The sequence below is a fragment of the Syngnathoides biaculeatus genome, chromosome 4, assembly GCF_019802595.1.
Source record: "Syngnathoides biaculeatus isolate LvHL_M chromosome 4, ASM1980259v1, whole genome shotgun sequence".
Lineage (NCBI taxonomy): Eukaryota > Metazoa > Chordata > Actinopteri > Syngnathiformes > Syngnathidae > Syngnathoides > Syngnathoides biaculeatus.
Window position 1 is genome coordinate 2,331,443 of NC_084643.1, and position 21,150 is coordinate 2,352,592.

General features: G+C 44.0%; 2 protein-coding genes across 4 annotated transcripts in view; both read right to left on the reverse strand.

Annotated features, from left to right (window-relative positions):
• The window catches only part of gapvd1 (GTPase activating protein and VPS9 domains 1), a 28,051-nt gene extending 17,442 nt beyond the window's left edge, over window positions 1–10,609 (reverse strand). For 2 of the 3 annotated variants that reach the window (XM_061817632.1, XM_061817631.1), the window contains exons 1-7: window positions 10,457–10,609; window positions 4,447–4,650; window positions 4,056–4,323; window positions 3,390–3,962; window positions 3,218–3,301; window positions 3,000–3,134; window positions 964–1,156 (exon numbers count right to left, since the gene is read on the reverse strand). In XM_061817632.1, the coding sequence (XP_061673616.1) occupies window positions 964–1,156; window positions 3,000–3,134; window positions 3,218–3,301; window positions 3,390–3,962; window positions 4,056–4,323; window positions 4,447–4,631 (1,438 nt within the window). In that variant the 5' untranslated portion in view covers window positions 4,632–4,650; window positions 10,457–10,609. Of the gene's footprint in view, window positions 1–318; window positions 400–963; window positions 1,157–2,999; window positions 3,135–3,217; window positions 3,302–3,389; window positions 3,963–4,055; window positions 4,324–4,446; window positions 4,651–10,456 lie in introns of all 3 variants that reach the window. The other variant, XM_061817633.1, reaches the window with a different exon arrangement.
• An 874-nt stretch (window positions 10,610–11,483) lies between these two features.
• On the reverse strand, window positions 11,484–18,251 carry unm_hu7912 (un-named hu7912). The gene is made up of 2 exons (XM_061817644.1): window positions 18,171–18,251; window positions 11,484–15,794 (listed from the first exon to the last, which is right to left on the reverse strand). The coding sequence occupies exon 2, from the start codon at window positions 15,749–15,751 to the stop codon at window positions 12,569–12,571; it is 3,183 nt and encodes a 1,060-aa protein (XP_061673628.1). The 5' UTR covers window positions 15,752–15,794; window positions 18,171–18,251; the 3' UTR covers window positions 11,484–12,568.
• Window positions 18,252–21,150: the final 2,899 nt, after the last annotated feature.

A 21,150-nucleotide genomic window follows, 5' to 3' on the forward strand; every position in this document is an offset into this window, starting at 1 on the left:
CCCTCAGTCTCAAAAAGGTTGCTGAGCCCCGGGTTAGGGTTAGCCACCAAATGTATTTTTATCTTCGGTATTGAAAAGAAAAATCTGGTTATGAATCGTTATGTTAATCAGGTTGAAAGAATTTAAAGGTCTTGACCTGATGAATGGAGCAAATTGCAGTGCAATGTGAAGAAAGCACGGTGAAGGCATATGTACAAAAGGAGTGCCAAGTGTCAGTTTTGGTGCTTGAGCTCCTTTGGTGCATGCAGTGATGCTGCAACAACATAAAAGCACAAGACGGATAACGTCTAGCTCCGACGCAACTGAGCGGTTACCCACCGAAAGGAGCTACTAATGGAATATGAGCAGACAGGGAGGAGGCTGTAGGGTCCCAGGATGTTATGGCGGCTAAGTGTTGTCCTGGTCATTCATTGGCAGCACAAGAGGGGGGGAAAAGGGAAAAGCAGGAAGTGGGACACACAACACTTCGCACACACTTCAATCCAGAAGTCTTTGTGTATTGCAATCATATTTCATAAGCAAGTGGTCCATTTCTAATTAAGAAGGCGTTGCGAGTTGGGGTTCTAATCATTTGTCTTGAAAATACTAATGAAGGTAGTCGAGGCATCTTCTCCACCCATTCCAATTAAAGTTGAGTTCATTTATATTTAGTCATTTAATTGGTTGTCATTTCTGTAATTGAACCCCAATCCAGACCAAGCTAATTATCTTTATAACAAGCTGAGGAGGAGCTCATTAACTCCTGATAAAAAACACAGGCCTCAAACTAGCCATCACTGCCCAGCTTGTTTATTTTGCTCTGTTTTACAAACAGTATTCTAATCGTTCCTCTCAATCTCATTTCAACATGTTTGTGCAAAACAGACCACACATCTGCACGTCAAGAATTGACAAGTGCCTGCATCATATCCAGCATTCTAATAAATTGGAAAAGGAAGAGGATCAGGCGGAGGAGGCCAGTACCTATGGGGAGTCTGTTCTTCTTATTAGCAGGAGTGCTAGAAGGTGAGAGCTGGGGGGTGTTGGAAGGAGTGAGTTCCAAACTGTTGCTCTTCCCCGTTTGTGACTGGGGCACGTTGGCCAACAGTGTTTCCAGGGCTATGTGCTCCTCCTCGCGTAGGTGGTCTCCAGCCATTACACTACGCACAAAGTCCACCTATGCGTGAAGACAAATACATTCCTAGTTAGAACTTCACCCTCTGAACACAGGACAAACACACACATTTAGAAACTCTGAGAAGCCGCCATAAAGACATACAACATGCTAAATGACAAAAGGCCATTTGGAGAACTCTGGATATCTTACGGAGATACCATTCTGAAACATTTTAAGCAACACCTGCCAAAGTCTTATAGAATTATAATTACCGTATTTTCTGCACGATAAAGCGCACCCCATTATAAGGGGCACCTTCAATGAATGGCCTATTTCAAAACTGTTTTCATATATAAGCCGCACTGCATTATAAGGCACACCGCCTTATAAGGCACATAGAACAGATGCTACAGTAAAGACTGGGGTTACGTTATGCATCCATTAGATGGAGCTGCACTAAAGGTTCAATATTGATCCATATATAAGGCGCACCGGATTATATGGCGCACCGTCGGCTTTTGAGAAATTTTTTTTTTTTTTTTTAGGTGCGCCTTTTAGTGTGGAAAATACGGTATGCGCTTGTTATCTTACATCTAAGTCTGTCTTTGGCTATAGTAGGATTAGGCAACAGAGCCACAAGGAATATAGGTGGGGGTTTTTTAAGTCTTATGAGGAAAAAAAAAGAGAAGAAGCTCTTCTACAAAGACAAATGCAAAGACAAAAAGAATTTGGGTGTATTTAAATGATAAATATTTCTCTTCACCTGTACTAAAGCGAACCGAGAAGAAAAGTGAATCATGGTAATTGCCAAATTGGCACATCAGCCCGACAGATAAAATGGATTGGCGAGATGGGAATCAACAGCCGCATAAGATGTAGTTTGAGTTTCCACAGAACTAGTTTTAACCGCTCAAGAGTCTAGTGGTTGCATTTATACAATTATAACGCATTCCCAACTGGGTTCAAATTCGGATAGTGTCGCTTTTGTAGGAACAGAATTTTTGCAGAAACCAAGGACCCCTTGTAATTTTAACCATATACTGTAATTTCTCAAAAATAATGCACTATTCTTTCCAAAAATATTTTCAAAAAGTCAAGAGCGCGCATTATATTTAGGTATGGATGAAAAATTTGAAAAATACAATCACGTTTTATAGTCGTATACAAATACATAGTGGTTTAAAAAAGTATACATATACATTTCAATATGATATTTGATATCTTATGTTACACATTTATATACTCTTGGGATTCAAAAAATGTTTCCTCACAAACGCCATGGATAGCACAGATGACAAGGTGTGGGGAGCAAGATGGGATCACTGTTCATGAATGCAGGAGGCACCAGAACTGGACCAAGTCATAATGACGAGTTTGATAGTGATGCACCAAAGATAGTTACGATGGAGGATAAAGTGCACTATGCAGAAACATTTTATGGACAAATATTTAATGCAAAAAATGTTTAAGTGTTAAATACTGTCGTTTATTTAAGACTGTAACGTGTTATCAGCGGTATTTATAAAATGTCATGCCATCGTTGACCATTTATTTTAGTTGGTATAGGGATTCTGTTCTGAAAATTGCAAGGAGCAGGACAAGTGTGTCCTGTGGCCCATCCCGAGATATAAATTACCGCTGCATCAGTACATGCACAAAGATTATTATTAATGATGACTTTTTGAAAAACAATATGAGTAAAAACATTAAAAATACAAACCTAGCAAAATAGAAATCAAAAGTCCTAATATTTTGAGCATACGGATAGCAGCAAATTAGTGGGGCGCGTTGTACATTGGTAGAAGGGTTTTTCAAATTTTTTAGGTCAACTTTGGGGGTGCACATTATACTTGAGAAATTACGGTAGTTTGAGATTTTATAGTAGCTGCAGAAATGCCAATACCAATGCGATCAGCTGGTGATGCGTCACATAGACTGCGGTCCTGCTAAGACCTTCAAGAAGGTTCATCGAGGACATAGGTGGGGTTTCAACTGCTCTTCCACCGATCACCACATCCAGAAAAGCTGCGACGCAACTCTGAAAAAATATGCACAGAAATATGAAGAATAATTATCAGACAATCTTTTGCCGTTTCCCCCCCAAAAAAGTGTGATTCTTACTTTATCAAATTTGGACAAGCAGCTTTTTCGTCTAGGGTCTGCATCGTCTTCGGCCATTGCCAACTGCTGCAAAAGCTGACCAACCTTTTAAAAAAATAATAACAACATGTAACATACAGTATGCACTGCATATCAAACGGGCATGTGAACCTATAAAAATGCATTTCTTCACCTGCATTAAATTAAAGCGAGCCACTTCATTAATGGGGGCGTCTGAGATGATTCCATATTGTTCCGGGTTAACGATTGCTGGACAGATGAAGCACGTGAGCAGGAGGTCGGTACACATAGTGCGCACCTCTCCCACCTCAAGACCTTCCACACATGACAACGTTTTGTACATCTGCGACACAATCCATCGCAGGCTATGGGGAAAGCAGTAGGTGTTCTGCTTCAAATAACCAATAAACTTGTTGACCAGCGCAACTAACTTGGCTTCATTGGTCTCAACAGCTGCCTGTACTCTTTGCTTATAGCCCTCGGAGCCCTTCTCTCCAAAGCGCTCCTGCTGGACTGGAGTCAGGCGCTCAGTCACTTTGCCTGGGTCTGTCTCCAGGTGGTCCTCATCTTCCACCAACAACTGCATGATGGGTTCGTGGAGGGTGGCAGTGAGGAAGAGTTTGGCTGAGTACAGGCCCTCGGAGAAGAGCTTGAAAAGGATGCTGAAGGCACATGTGCCTCGTCGCAGAAGCCGCCGTGGGTTGTCGCTCTCTTTTAGCTCAAACTCTACTAGGTAGCGCAACACCTAGGAGTAGTCAAGAGGGACGGCAGAAAATTGCATTTTATCATTGTGTTTTGCCTAAAATGGTCATTAAACGACTAGGCAAGCAGGCCAAACCTGTAACAAGTAGCTCTCGTCCTCCTGCATGATGCAGTTGCCATAAAGTGAGGTGAAGACAGTGTGGATGACCCCCTGAGTGTGCTCCTGGTTCAGCCTTTCCCCTGCCACGAGGCAGGATGCCACCAGCCTTGGGTTCTCCTGCAACCGGGCCAGGAACTCACCATAGACGGTCTCATGGAAGCCCAGAGTCTTGTAGCCATCGACAAACTGCGTGTCTTCAAGCATTTTGGCATGTTGGCAGCATTCAGCCGGAGAGGCTTCCACGCTACGAACGTGAGAAAAAGACAGCAGACTTCATGTTATTATCCATCTTCTCGTCTCATTCCCAGAATAAGTCGAATATGAGTTACTACATACAAGTAACAAGATTATAAAAGGGTCTCCTGACCTGGTGAGAATGAGCCTATCGAGATTGATCCGCTGTTGCTTGGCAATCCAGGCGGCCCGGTATAGCCTCTCGGCTGTCTTCAGGACATCGCTGTTAAGTCTCTGGATCAGCTGCTTCTCCGATGCCACGTAAAGCCGCTCCTGCTTCAGGTGATGGGCCAGAGTATGGATGTCTGGCTTTACCATCTTTGCAAGCTCTCACAGACTTTGAAGCAAAGACAAAAAGAACAAAGAGAGAGGAAACAATATCCATAAAACAACTCAAAGAACAATTCAAACAAAGGTTTAGCAAAGTGACAAGTGGCTGCCACCTTTGTGGAGTGACCACTTCAAATGTCTCAAAAATCACCCAGAACAAATAAGACAAAAAACTATTGATTACTAACTGCTTAAACTGCTCCACTCTCAAAAAAAAAAAAAAAAAAAAAAGTTTCTATTTGAGCTATGTAAATTCAGATTTCAGGGCAAGTGAGACGTGTTGGTTTAATGTATAGGACTCTAGCCCATACAAGCTATTGATGGAAATTTTTAACTGAAACTTGCCGGCCAATCAGAGAAGATGTACGCCGAGTAGCAGACGAAAGTAAATAGTGATATTTTCAGCAATCATCAAGTTGGAAAATTTACTCTAATCTTACATTTTTGGGGGAGGGAAACCATATTTTTCTATAGCCAATATTACATACAATAAGAAAGTTCCCTTACGAAGAAAAAACAGACTCAACTTCTCCGAAAGCCATCATCCAATTTTTAGAATTATTTTTGTGTTGTGTACTCAGGTTGACTTCAGCATACCAAGCAGACTTAACATTTTGACAAAGGAAAATTTTGGGGAAATTTGATGATGCTGCTACTCTTACCTCAAAAGAAAATGTCTTGGTAATGAGGTAGTACTTGCTATTAGGGTTGTGAATCACTGCTCTCCTCCACTCTATTCTCGATTCTATTCTTACTTTTTAAATGTCCTTGCCACTTACAGCTTGTCCTCAGTAGGCTCACGGGAGAGCTGGAGCCTATTCCAAATTAATGCGGGTGAGAGACAGGGTACACGCTGGACTAGTTGGCAGTACCCGCGGAAAAAAATGTGAACGTGCAAATTCGACTAAGGCAGGCCTGAGACTAAATTTGAACCCAGAACCTTGCCACTGTCAGGCAAACCCTCTCACCACTACCATCTTCTTGACACCTGTTACCTTGGTTCTTAATAAGAATTGTATATATCTATTTTTAACAACTGGTGTCAAAAACAGGAAGCGCAAGAACTTTTTTCACAAGAATCTGACATCACAGAGTATCCCTTTTCAAACTATAGAAAGCACAAAAGCATGGAAATTGAATGTTTACTTGGGGAATCCTCTGCACAATAGTCTCTCTTTGAGCCTGGTTAGTAACATAGTAAAAAACACAGTTTGGGTTTTGGGGATTGGAATGAGACGAGACTCCCTCATAATGGGAACGGCTGCGAGGCGGAGACAATGCTTGCTAGGCTAATAGACAACCACAGGATTAGAATTGATGTCCCTGACAAATTAAATTGGTTATGCAGATTTATACACATAATGGTGAGCCATACATGGACATCCCTTGGAAGAAAAACGAGGGATAAAGCTTTCACACTGTGCTCGTGAGGAGCAGATTGTTGTGTGAAAATTTCTGAACCAACATGAATCATCAAAATTTGGCTCCATACTCCCATGGGCCCTGAACAACATGTTCAATTTGGTTAAGAGAATTCTGTGTGGATTTTGTTTGAATTGTCTGTGAACACGTTTTTTTTTGTTTTTTTTTTTTGTTTTTTTGCCATGCCATCATTCAAATCGAGTCAGAATTGAATTACCACCAAGCAGGGAAGCCCACTTCCAAGTCGGCCAAACAATCCTCATCTGGATCAGCAAGACATTTTTGGATTTAAGGTTTTATGCATGATGAAAATAAATGTAAAAAATATCTTATTTTGCACTGTGGGGAGGGAAAAAAATCTATGTAATAAACCTTCCAGTGCCTCACCCAGAAGTAGATACTGTAGCAATTAGTTAAATCCTGTTTACAAAAGTGGGGAAACACACATTCTGTCAACAAACTTAGCTGAAATAAGTTCAATCTTTACGGTAGCAAATCCTTGAGTGCGAGAGCATCAACGCAGTATTTGGCAGAGCCAAGTGGAGGGTGTGAAAACTTTTCATTTTTAAGTTAAACCTAGCTGTTGCTCATGTTTTAGCTGATTCCTAAGGAATAATGTTTGCAAGGGGGGAGTTCAGCCCCCCTCCAATTTTAAAATTTTATTTGCTTGTCATATGTCAGTCTAAAAATCCGTTATCTTGAAATCAGTGTGTGTGTATCTTCCTTCAATACATTAAATAGATGATATCATGTTTTATTCTATTGCCAGGTTAGCAACTAGCCATGCAGGATGTTCGTGATGACCTTCCACACCAGCACCCATGAAGCAGCACATTCCTCACATATTTGGACGGAACTCAAAAACAACACAGTACGAAGCGACTTGGTCGGAGGTGAACAGCCGTGACTCAAAAGGGCCTCGTGTGGAAGCTCCAACGCTAGCAGTACCAGCTGCACTGAGCTGCCTGGTGGGCCACTCACACCGACCACAGAGGAACTATAAAGCAGAAGAGAAACTACACAAGTGGGTAACTCATGACATCAACGCTTCAATTTTACACACTTGGGCAATAAAGCTGATTCTGATCATGGATAAGGCAGTAAAGTCCATAAATATTTAGTCACGGAGACGCCTCTCAGCATCACAATGAATTTGAAATTAAACCAACAAGATGTGCTTTAATGGCAGCATTTCGGCTATAATTTGAGGGGATTTATGTCCCAAATCAAGTGAACAGTTTGGAATCTCAAGTTTACATGTGTCCCGCACTTTTTAGGGGACTAAAAATAATGGGGAAAATTAATTACAAAATCAAATTTTTACTTTTGAATGCTTGGTTGCAAATGCTCTGCAATCAAGTGGATTCCTGAAGTGTGGAACGCATGGAGGTGATCAGGGGCTGGATTTCATCACTGCTGATGCACTGCTAGGCGTGTTCAGTTTCTGCTGGTTCCTGGGGCATTCTCCCTTTGCATTTGTCTCCAGGTAGTGATATTCATACTCAATTGGGTTCAAGTTAGGTGACTGACTTGGCCATTGAATAACATTCCACTTCTTTACCTTGAAAACCTCATCTGTTGCTTTCGCAGTATCCTTCGGGTCATTGTCCATCTGCACTGAAGTGCCAACCAATGAATTCTGAAGCATTTGGTTGAAGAGGACTACAAAATTTTGCCCGAAACACTTCAGAACGCAACCTGCTGGTATCTCGGCAGGCACGTCCTAAATAAATACAAGGGAAAAAGCTTGCTGGCTGGCATACATGCTCACCTGGACATGGAACAGTTGAGCAGCCAATTGTCTTATTCCTTTTGGTTCAGAGACTAGTTCAGGGCCCAAAATATGGGAATTCTGTCCATCCATTTTCTGAGGCACTTATCCTCACAAGGGTTGCGGGAGTGCTGGAGCCTATCCCATGCTATCATCGGGCAGGAGGCGGGGTACACCCTGAACTGGTTGCCAGCCAATCGCAGGGCACATCGAGACAGACAACAGTCGCAATCATAATCACACCTAGAAGCTCCAATATTTATGAACAAGTATGTTGATTCTTTCAGTAGAATCATTTGGTAATTGTAATTGTTTTTTTAATGCGCAAAAATCACAGCTACCACTATTTTCCAAAATCATGCACACACAGAAATCCAAGGCAATACTCAGACATCCTCTTCCCACTTCCCTTTCAGATAATTTGTTACAGAGCCTGTAAGCAGCATCTGTGGCTCTTACTATAACACCATCTGAAAATTGAACCCTTTGAGCTGAACAAAATAATCCTCGACCACTTTTTGAATATCCATTAAAGCAATAAAAAGAAGAACATATGCCACACTGGTAAGATGCTAATTTTGAGGACAGTTAAGAAAGGTAAAGAGCATCCCTCGACCAAATTGGAATAAGCATACTGTACGACAGCCTGTGCACAATTTTAGCACCTCATACAAAGCGGAATAAATCACAACCTGCTGCATCTTGTGAAGCAGCAAAACGGTAGCAGAAGGGCTGAAGCCAAGCTCTTTCACCTGGGATAATGCAGTTTCTGGGTCACTGAGTGATGTGCACCCTGTGTGTTCATGCCTGAATTGCTCTTACCAAAGAATGACAGTGCCATTTTATCCCCATGTGGAGGACTATATATAATTCTCAAATTATATAGAGGATGTCACAATAACTGAGCTACAAAATGGTGTAGGCACAAAATGGTGCAAAAATAACGGGGTGGCGCTCTCAACGACATCAGCTGATACGACAAAAACAGAATGGGAAATCCAAACATTTTTAATTCTGCTGATGACGGCTGGTTGTGTACTGATTCACAAAGATGACTATCAGGGGCTTGACAATGAATGACATATTATCAGTCAGCCTGTGATTGGCTGATGATCAGTCATCATATCAGTTACTTTCCATCTTTTACACTAAGTCAGGTGACATAGGCTCCAGTCACCATCCTAGCAACCCTGAACATGAAAATGAATGCAATGGATGTATTGGATGAAATGGATGGAACACAGAGGGGAGGAAAAAAAATTCAAAACCTTAGTCTAGGTTACATTGCTTGGTGCTGCCAAGATAAACTAAACTGGACCACAATCAGGTGTAATTTGAGAGGTGCTCAAAGTGAAACAAGCCAAAATGGCAGTAAATTCCCAGTTGACAAGAGCAGAAAATTTGAAAAGAAAACAAATGAAAATGTCTGAGTTTGAAATGTTTGACATTTGGCAGTTTAGTAATGGATGTGGAAATGTGTTATTTTCAAACATCACATGTGGAAATAAAAGTAGCATTTAATGTATACTGTATGGTCGGTGCATAAGCATGACTGAATCCTTGATAACATAAAATTTGCTTTTCGAGTCAATCAAAGCATTATGTGCACTTATTTGAATTGCAGATCTACATTACCGCCCAAATAAATTTTGTGTTTTATCGTCTCCCAGCCTCTGTCAGTCAAAACTGAGTATAGTATTATAAATGAAAAGGTTGGCATGTTGATATGTCTTCAGTGATAGCTGTTGGGATCGTGCAGGTCTCCCAAATGCGGCTGGTAAACGTCACATATTAAAGTACAAATTTGATATGCATTTGACGATTAGAAATTATCTCATTAGAGGGACAGCCAAAGTTGGATGGTTTGGAGACAAGGATGGAGAGTGCAGATTTCGATGGTTTAGACATGTCCAGAGGCAAGAGAGTGAGTATATTGGTAGAAGGGTGCTGAGGATGGAGCTGCCAGGCAAAAGAGTGAGAGTAAGACCAAAGAAAAGGTTGATGGATGTGGGAAGGGAGGACATGAGGACTGTGTGTGTGTTAGAGAGGAAGATGCACGAGATTGGTTTAGATGGAAAAAGATGACACGCTGTGGCGACCCCTAACGGGACAAGCCGAAAGGAAAAGGAAGAAGAACCAACAACTGAATTCATTCTTACAAATTAATACAAGCACAACTGCAGCAATTGATTTCGGCACATTTAACCAAAATTGACCGGTTTTAATTATGTGAGTGGGCTTAATTTACTACGTGGGCGCACTTGTCCATAATATTGAAAGCACGCCAACCAAACTGTGTCAAAACATCGTTCAACATAACACCAACGTAAAGCAAGCAACTTACGTCGGCTCACTCACATTCAAGCTCGGTGAGACATCGACAGAAGCAAAGATATGATGGTGAGCCCGTCAAGGTGCTCATGCGGATTTGGTACATGGAACTCAGACAGCAAACATTAGCCTGCCAATGTTCGCCAAGTAGGCTGCTAAACCTCGGCGACTAGTCAAGTGCGACAAGCTAACCAGCGGCTAAGCTCACTTGGCTACGTTAGCTTAGCTTGCAAGCAACTCACTACACCGAGCGACAGCAAAAATATGTTACGTCGATCAGGCAACTTACCGAACGTAAATGCTACGTGTTGTTCAAATCTCAGGGCCGCCAAACGAGGGGGATCATGAGATTTCTCAAGCGACAGAAAATGTTTGTGTGCGGCTAGCCACCTAGCCGTGACTGCGTCGTACTGGATCTCGGAGAAATTGGCTGTCATTGGCTGTCATCGCGAGGACGACGCAGGTGACGCGCATGCGCCGTCCTCGCTCAAAGGGACAGTCCGTGAAAAATCTTGACAAATACAACAATAACAAACACGCAAAAGAACATGTTTGAACTTTTGCATCGTGAATTTCATACGATAATTTTTCCCCTGCAAATGTTTAATACTGCTGTTTAAACGTGTCCTGAAAAGGATGACCACATAATAGCTATTTATTTAACTCACTGTACTGTTATTCTTATTATTAAACCCATGTATTTGTGCAGCTCTTCTACAATTATCATGAATAACTGGCTGGGTAAATTTCGCCTCATTTGATGCGGCATTCGCTGTTTTCATACGCAGCCTTCATTTTGAGGCATACTTAGTATTTACTGTAATACACACAGTTGTCCACCAGATGGCAGACGAACACAGAAAACGAAGCAAATTTGAGCAGTGCAGAAGAAATGTCCTCTGATTGGCTAAGTCTTTTGAAATGTTATTTCAATTATTATTAATCTGATTTGAAAATATCTTTTCGACTTAAACCTGCGTGAATTAATATCATACAGTACACTTATTTTTACTTCATTTGGTACGATTCCGGTACTTCATGTTCTTTACTAACGTTTCTCCCAAAAAGTGTTGTAAATAATAAAGTGTCGGCTTTTAATGCTTGAATAATCCAACATACTCAAAAAGGACCGCCATAGATCAACAAATAATCAAAATGTGTGTCTGCAAAATCATACAACTCGCCCTTGAAGTCATTTGTTAAATTCCATTTATTATATATCTATATATAGGTTATAAACATCACAAAATATAAATTTGAAATCTTGCACAAAGATATAATCCAGTAAAAGAGCAATTTAATTTTAGTCAGCAATGAGAATGGAAGCAGGCATATCATATCAAGGTTCAGTGTTGCAGACGTTTCAGGAACATTCCACTTTTTCCACTTACAGTTCAAACAAAATGAATATTCACAAAATATGGTTCAAAATGACATTCAGTAGTGATCACTATTTTATTATATTTTATAGATATGTTGTATCGTTACTCTGGTATTGCATATCGTCTAAAAATATACTGCAGGGTTAGTTTGTATTATCCAAGTGATTTAGGTCAATAAGGTAACTTTCTGTATTCTTATTTATGAGTATCAAATGTAACAGCTGAAATATATTGAACTGCAATTTTTCTAACACACCTGAATGAAAAATAAAATCCTTTCATTGAAATAAATCTATGATTTAAATGGGCTGTTAATACAACCTCTTGAGACAGGGGAAAAAAAAAGACTTAAAATTTGTACTTTGCTTTATATTTAAAATACATCTATTTTCAAGTAAAGGCCACTTTCAAACAAAGCAGTTCATCCAAGCACGACTCGTTTCATCTAAAATTTGTTCTTAAAGTAAAAGGCTGTCTTGATTGTACTTCATTTTCTATTAAAACAGTAACTAAAAAGACTGATAGAAAAATAGCCACGCAAATTCAGTTTTCTAAATGAATATACTCTGACTACTGGTCACCAGGAGTAATATTACTATTGCAGGGTATAGTTGACATATTCAGATAGAACCGAGTGGGACTTTTGGCAAATGGGACATAGCCGTGTCTACTACGTGGACCGTGGATGCCAGAAGATGTGCACATAGAAAACTATAAACGTTGTGTGCTTTGTACATTGTGGAGCGGAAACGCCGAGCAGTTCAAATCTCAAACACGTGGACGGTTGCGTTGTTGCGCCCTATTAAATTCTCTGACGGCAAGCAAATTCAAGCAGGGCTAAAGCGAATGTGGCTGTTTGTTGTGCGTCGTCGGTCAACGGAGGTGTGCTAACGGCCAGCGAGGCAAATTGCCCAAATGCAAATTCTTTCACGACAATCTTGAACTTTCCAAATTGCTGGTATTTACAATACGTACATTTGCCGTACTTGAAATTGTGATTATTCCCATCCGATGGCGCTCTAAATGATATCATCCAAGAGATGGGGCGTGTCCACCCAGTCTAATGTTCTCGGCTCCGACGCAGCCATGATCATGCACATAAACTGTTTCCCTGTTCTCTTGTCTATCGGGTAAATGGTTGTCGGAGTGAACCTTCGGTTGCTCTCCACAAACTCGCACAGCTGATTGTAGATTTTGGGGTACTCGTGTCGAAGGAAGACTCCCCTAATCCTGAGCTCCCGCTGGATGTTGACAAAGCACACCTCCCTGGCTTTTCTTCCCTCCTCGCCCTCCTGGTCGATGGCCGGCGTTCCCGGTGGCGGGGTAAGGATCAGAGTGTCCATTTCACTATCCTTTTTCATTAGCTTTTTTTCCGGGCTCGAAGAAGCCAAGGATACCTTTGCATATTTTCGAACCGTTGGCGTTTGGACCCTCGGTGAGGGTCTATTAGGCACTAGTTCACCAACAGCCACAGATACATTCAAGAGGAAACATTCACTGGGATCATACTCACGACCTGCCTGCTGAAGTTCCATGCAGTATTCACCTAAGTTGTCCTTAAAGCCATCCAGTTCTCGGAGAGACAGGTATGTGGGCGACATGACGAGGCTCTCGAGCCCGGCTTGAAGAAAGTTATCAGCGGTCTCCGGATTGGCAAAACCCAGAAAGAGGACACCTCTGCCTCTGGAGAGGTAACCAGCTTTAGCGATACGAGAGAAGGCTTTATGAATCTCTGAATCTTCTCTGCAGAACTTGATAGCGTGCCGACACACGCTGCTCACGCGGCCGTACAGACATGTTTCTTTGTGGGTCTCCCAGTCGTCCCTCCGACAGTTTCGCGAGCAGTAAAAGGTGTAACAGCTATGACATGATTTGAAGTACAAGCACGCATTGAACATGTTTTCGGCACGCTTGCATTTGTTGTTGGCGCACACCATGGTTTCCTCTTCCTCCACGCTGTGGTCCGGAGAACATTCTTCCGCACTTCTTTGTAAAGCATCACAGCCGCTATCGGGGTCTTTGATCGTGTCAGGGCTGGATTTAGACGATGGAAGCTGCGTGTTCAGACATTCACGATTTTCAAGCTCAGAAGATCCCCTGACTTTTTCATCATCTTCCGTAATCAGTTGTTTAAGCTGATCCAGAAAGTCCCCACTCGGCTTCCCGCTGGTCGGTGGTTTGTAATCAACCACTAAGTCAGCTAACAACTCATCAAGTTGCTCCAGACTCTGCTGAAGGGAGACATTGTTACGTTTCCTTTCTTTGGTCATTTCTGCAGTGTTGAATGACTTCTTAAGGTCAGTTGCTCTTGGAGCAGATTTCCTTTCACTGTCCATCGTATTCCAGTTGACGGTGTGCAGCCCACGCCGCTCACGGCTGCCTGTACATATGTCATTGTCCGTGATGGTGATCTCGGGAGTCACAAACCAGTGGCCAGTCTTGCTATTCTTCCAGGGATTACTCGGACCTCGGTCTAAAGACGTCTCCGAGAGAGACAAGGCAGCGTAGCGCTTCGGTGAACTTGAAAGGTTAAGGATGACGGGTTGAGATGAGACATTGGGAGATGCCCCGTACCTCGCTTGGTGAAACAGATTCTCGTAGCTCCTTCCACGAGGCACTGGTTGCTCTCTGTCATTGCGGGGATATAGAATATTGTCCCAAGACTTGGAGTGGTTTTTGGCTTCTGTCCTAAGCCGACTTGTCTCTGCGCTGTAGGTCGTATACCACGGGGGTATACCCGTGTCTGTCCGTACTCTCGGTGGGGTGAGCTGAGAAGACTGGTTGGAGTAACCAGATACGCTTGAGTGATACCAGTCATCGGAAAACGCCTGCGACATGCGAGGGCGTCGTCGCCCTTCTGTGTGGTACTGCCTCGATGGGAAGTATCGCTCCTCGTGAGAGTTGAACGGATTGTTATAATATAAATTTGAGCAACTTTGGTAGTAGGGATTGAAACGAGGGTCATCCCCAAAGTAAGAGCTTGAGGGGGTTTGAGAAAAGTAGGAGCCTGCCTCACTTGTAGGGTATGGTGTACTAAATACAGAGTGTGTTGGCTCTTGGTTTGAGAAATGATCAGTATAATATGACCTGAGAGGAAGGGTATGCACCCATCGATTTCTTGGATCATAAGGACTCGTCATAGTACTTCCACGGCTGGCTAAACTGGACCTGTCGTCCTGAAAATATGCTCTTGAATAAGGATGAACTGAATATCGAAGTGGGTCCTCTGTATAGAAAAACTTTGTTGGGATGTTTGGGTTTGAGTAAGCTCTTTGTTCCTTGTTCAGATACATTGCAGTTGGCGAGGGCATCCGGTACATGTCTTGATGCTGGTAAGAGACGGGAGACATGCTTGTGGCGTAGTGATGGCCTTGGCGAAAATCTCCATTGTAGCATTCACTCGGAGTCGGTGCAGGTGAGGAAATCTGCCGTGGCACATACAAACCTCGAGCGCTACTGGCCTGAGAGTATCTTTGCCAGGCCGGGATCTGCCGAGACGCGTGTTGTATTACAGCGGCATCTGGTTTAATGTCTACGCGGCACCTGACGTGAGGCGTTGCAGCTGGTTTTTCTGATTTACCCTCATCAAAACAATCAGACACATAGAGGGGAGAATGGGGTTGTAGTTTATTGGGATGGACCTCGTTCAAAAAAGCCCTATTGGAGGAATTTGTCTCTCTTTGCGCTTCAGAGGGCCTCAAAGTTTCGAGGGCATCCTTGTCTTTGTGAGCCTCCACTGGAGACACAGAGATGGGCACAGGAGTGAGAGTGGATTTGATTCTGGGAGCACTCCGAGATCTTTTTCTGTTGACAGAATCCGACCACGTGAGGTGGCTGCTTTTGTCTTGGGTGGTGTGCGATTGGATTTGCCTGGAGTTAAACAAATCTGGAGATGAAAAGCGAAGATATCCCGGTTGATCTAGTCCATTCCACGTTAGGTCTTTGCGTAAGGTCTGCTGTTCCGGCCGTTTAAAAGGATACTCCATCCGGGATGACGCAGACTGCGGGTCGTCCAGCGTTTCCAGAAAGTCGAAGCTGCGGCAGTGTCTTTTGTTGACGATTTCCGCTTTATCGATCATCTTCAAGTCACATTGCAAAGACGAGTGAGGGGAAACGACGTGTTCGGCGGTTGGATAGAGAGGAACGTCCTGATACAGAGCTGATGTCAGGATGTCAGGCGGATGTGTCCGGGTCATCTTCATGGAATGTCAACGCCCTCCATTCACTGTGACGTTGCAAAACAACCTAAGGAAGAAAAAGATAAATTGAGCCGAATGCTCTGAGACATGGAAATTGATTGACAATACACTGGATAAATGAGACGCATCAGTTTTGTTCTAGCAGGACATTACATAACTAGTACGTCACTTTGAGCACAAGCCGCAGCCAAGGCTGAACTGTTTTTTTAAAAAAAGATAAAGTGGGATGTTTGTTAGTCAGCAGGCGACTTCCTGGTTCAAGTATGTTGGCGAATACACTGAACGGTGCCATTATTATGGCGCGGTGTAGAAAGTTCCATTGATGCTCTCGTGATAGGAAATGTTGAAAGTGAATCGATTGTACGCACATTTTTATACACATCACATCCAAGCTTTACCAGTTTCCTGTACTTCCTCGGCCCATGTAACGCCCCACATGTCCAAAACACGTGCCATTGTGAGAAATAGGCCAAGGACAACATTTCTCAAGGCACCAAAAATATCTAAGATTTCAGATTTCTGTTCATTTGGGGCAAATATTATGGGGGCAGCACGGTGGATCAGCTGGAAAGCGTTGGCCTCAGTTCTGAGGATCCAGGTTCGATCCAACCCCCGCCTGTGTGGACTATGCATGTTCTCCCCGTGCCTGCGTGGGATTTCTCCGGGGACTCCGGTTTCCTCCCTCATTCCCAAAAACATGCCACATTAATTGGACACTCTAAATTGCCCCAAGGTGTGATTGCGAATGTTGGCTATTTGTCTCTTTGTGCCCTGCGATTTGCTGGAAACCAGTTCACGGTGTACCCCGCTTCCTGCCCGTTGACAGCTGGGATAGACTCCAGCACTCCGGCGACCCTCATGAGGATAAGCGGCTAGGAAAATGGATGGATGGATGAATTATGGAAATGAAGGAAACCATTTTCAACACGTTGCCATTCCGAAGGAATGGAATGGAATTACAAGACCTATTGATTTGGTATAGATGAAAAAGATAAATATGAGTGGTTCTGAATCTGATTTTGACAAAATCTAGTAACGTGGCCGCAAGATCACATTGTTTGATCCCAAAAAAAATCTCAATGCAGTGAAAAAGGTTGTCAATCTCAACTTGAAGGACAGTGAAGATTCAACGGTATTTCTATTTCTATTTCTTGGGTATCTTGAATCAAAGCGAGGTGTTTTTGGGCGTGTGCGATGCACACGACGTGGGACGTTGGCCCTCACCCACGAGCGAACCCTTGAGCTGCCATCTGTTCACGGTGACGACAGAGAACTGACCAGCCGCATCCGTGCCACGTCTGGCCAGCACCCCGACTGAGAAATATCACGTATGCTCTCACTCAAACTATCAGAAGAGACAACACTCAACTGCCCCCCTTGGGCCTGTTTTTTTTTTTTTTTTTTTAGAAGCACGAGATAAAATAAATGCCCAAGAGCTCCAAAATGGGGAAAGACCTCATCTGATAGGTAGATGACTTTTACATTTACAATGAATTGTTGTGCGTTGACAGTTTGTCCTGCAGTGTTTCTTTCAAGTCATTTAAAATCAGATTTAGGTAGGTAGACTGAAAGTGGAGTTGCAATTCAACGACATGGAATGCAGTGTCATGACACTGCAGTCCAGATCAAAATTAGAGGCTCGTCTGGGAATTCTTTAAGTATATAACCCTGAAAGTAACCCTTTACAAAGCACCTTCACGGCGCACCTCCACAAATGCTTGCAGAATCGAACTTTGCGCTATTCACTCGTTTTGTTTTTTTTTTAATGTAGTTGGAAAGGGCTTGAAAATGCCTCAACTTTACAAAATGCAAAGTTTTTTTTTGTTTTGTTTTTTTTTTAAATTCACGGTCAAATAGAGCTCCACAATAGATACGCAAGCCCCTTTCTTTCTCCCTCTTCTTTGTCAGGACTCAAGTTTTAAAATCGCATGCCAGATTGCGTCTCCATAGCGACAGCACACAGCAGCCTTCACCCCGCAAGAGCCACAATCACTGACAAAATGGACTCTGAATCAGCAAATTGATGCTTGCTCCACAGCCGGGACGTAATATATATATAAATATATGTATTTACCGGTAGGCTCTGATGTTAAGAGTGCGTGTTTTCACGTGCACTCTATCCCAATTTTGTGGCTATTTGGGCTGCCGCGAGCATCAAACTTGGTCGCTGTTTTCGCAATTCTTTACAGCTTTGCACCACGATCTCGGTCCAATTTGTTTCGAGTGGAGTGTTCGTGTTGGTGCTGCGGCACCACGGGCCGAATGCGACCGATGTGGCCCGAATGACATCATTTGCGCAGCAGAAGGGAGAAGAAAAAAAAAAGGGGGGGGGGCAGCATTGAACCGCGACAAATTGAACGGGGGCTTGACATTTGCCTCACTTTGTAAAAACAAGACCTGGCGAGTGAAGGACGAGGCTTACCGTGTTTCCATGCACTCGATCAGATGAAGATGAGATGGGGCGGGCGAGGACGAGTTGAAGGAGGGGCGGGGGGCCGGTTGCCGGGGGGGGGGGGGGGGGGGCGTGTGCCCCAGCTTGCAGCACCTGCCGAGAGCCTCCGCGCGCGGATCTGCGCTCTCCGACGCGTCACGTCTGCTTCGCCCCCAAACGTCGAATGGAACAGCGCGTGCGTGGGTGTCTTTGTACGGGATGGAGGTCGAGGAGGGGGGGTCGGCACTGAGTCTGCGTCGAGAGGCGTGGTTACGTACGCGCGGTGCGTGTTTGCGTGTGAGTGCGTGTCAGCGAGCGCGTGTGGCTACAAGGATGGTCTGGGGGTTGGGGGTGGGGGGAAGTGATGCACATTCATCGTTCGCCGTTTATGCAACATGCACACGTGAGCTACATGTCTCTTAATCACTGAAATTTATTAACCGGGTCATACGCAACCTTTGAATTGTCTCGAAACAACTTCGGGTTTCCAGTTTGCGGTGTAGGAACTTGGGAAGTAATTGGAATGACTACTTTGTTACTGTACTAAAACAGATTGAGGAGTATTTATCCAGCCATTTTCCTCACAAGGGTCACAGGCAGGCCGCAGGGACAGAAATACGAGTGAAAATCATCAACCCAAGTCTGACCCCGCTAAATCAAAACAAAGCTAAAGAGAACCCTGACATGAAGTCACTTAAAGGGGAAATCCAGTGCTTTGCATGAACAATGTATCCAATAGGTCATGTAATATGTACCCTATTTTGACAATGTGATGTTAAATCCTCTTTCATTTAATAGTGTTTTGAGAAAATCTTTATTGACAATTATGAATTTTCAGGGACGCTGCCATTTTCAAGAGTCACATGACCTATGTGCACGGATGTGACGTGCACTGTGCCGCAACAAAGGCTCGTTTACGTTGGACACCATTTATGGCCAGCGGCAATTTCTCAGATTTATCCTCATCTGATGAAGAAATAGCAGTAACGGTTGATCGGGAAGACGGAGGAATACTTCCATACAGATTTGAACGTGTGGCTGTAATTAATGTTGACTATTCGGATGCCGCGAGCCGAGCTTCCAGGCGGCGGAGGCCGTTAGCCCCGGACGGCCAAGCTTGGCTAAGGTTCCCTCGCCGCCACCGAAGCTCGGCTAAAGACCTCCGCCGCCGCCTAAGCTCTGCTAAAGGCCTCCGCCGAAGGCGGACTGCGAGCGCCCTTAAAAATTCAGAATTGTCGATGAAAATCTTATCAAAAGCACTATTAAATGAGAGAGGATTTAGCATCAGATTGTCAAAATAGGGTACATATTCCATGACCTATTGGATACACTGTTCATGCAAAGCACTGGATTTCTCCTTTAAGTTGCCTTATGGGTTGCGTTAGTCTTGTGTGTGGCAGAGAAAATGAACTACTTTGCAATCAGAAGAAGAAGAGCGCAAACATACTGTACCGTCTTTCAATCTGTGAAATATTCATATCGAGATAAACTGTCAATCCTCCGTCTGATTTATTGGCCATCTTTTTTTTTTTGTTGACTTTTCTCTGACTCCCCCTACCCCATCAGTCTCACCCCACCACCCTCATCCTCCTCATCGTGGATGGTAAGGAGAGGCCAGGCCGTGAGCCCCAACCCGCCCACGGCATGCGACTGCCGCAGGAAATGTGCTTAGCAAAGCGCTCCCTCGGCAGATACAAATCACGACAACAGATGAGCCACGCTGATCACCCACCGGATCATTTTGTTGCGGTTTTCTAGCCCGCGTAAGGAATTAGCTTGTGTGCACACTTCTTGCAGAACAATGCTGCAAACCGAGAAAAATCACGTTGTGTGGCTTTGGGAACCCCACAGAGTGGATTACATATGAGCATGGGTGACTCACCGTCACGGTGCACCATGCACTGGCATCAGTTCCTGTCAGCTGTTGGTTTGCAGGCATAAGTGTCTGTCATTTGGCTGCTCATAGGTGTCTCGGGCATCGAGAATGCTTTGTGGATAGCAAATCAATAACTCTCTCTTGATTAGAAGTGCACCTATTAAAGGCGCCGCCATTCGATCCATCAAATCACGACCGGCGAATGAACGCGGCTTCACGTGACCTGACATTTTCAGAATAGAAAATGTGCACATTCAGTCGGCCCCCTGAATCGGCACTTATGTCCAATTCGGCCCGGGTCGATTTTGACGGGAAATTCCGGTGGTTTGGATTAACAATGTATCCAATAGGTCATGTAATATGTACTGCATCTTGAAAATGTGATGTTAATCGTCTCTCATTTAATGGTGTTTTGAGAAGATTTTTATCGACGACTATGAATTTTTAGGGGCACCGCCATTTTGCCGAGTCACGTGACGGGTTACGTGCCACACCAAAGGTTCGATTACATGGGACACAATTACGGCCAGCGCTGATTTGTCATATTCTTCCTCATCTGATGAAGAAATAGCAGTATTGGTTGATTGGGAAGACGGAGGAATACGTCCATACAGATTTGAACCTGTGGCTGTAATTAATGTTGAATATTCGGATGGTTCTTTGGGCGGAATGACGCGGAGTCTGACTACTGGAGGCCTACGCGCGATAAGTGCGTAAACAAAGGCCCCCGGGAGCTCTGGGCCGACAGCCGCGGATGGTTCTACGGCGGAGTCTGACAACCGAGCTCCAGGGGTGGGATAAGAGCCCAGCGTTCAGGTGGCGGAGGCCTTTCGCCTAGCTTCGGCGTCCGGGGCTAACGTCCTCCGCCGCCGCCCACTTCGTTAGTCCCGCGGAGTCTGTCGAGCGAGCTCCAGCGGCGGGCTCGCTCGGGGCCTGCCACCAGAGTTCACTCATGCCCGGTCGCTCGCCGCCGGAGCTCACTCATCAGACTTCACGTCATTCCCTTCCGAAGAACCATCCGAATATTCAACATTATTTACAGCCACAGGTTCAAATCTGTATGGACGTATTCCTCCATCTTCCCGATCAAAACAT

Bases quoted from the DNA above. Each gene is read 5' to 3' on its own strand.
- unm_hu7912 (XM_061817644.1), bottom strand. From the start codon at position 15,751: ATGAAGATGACCCGGACACATCCGCCTGACATCCTGACATCAGCTCTG.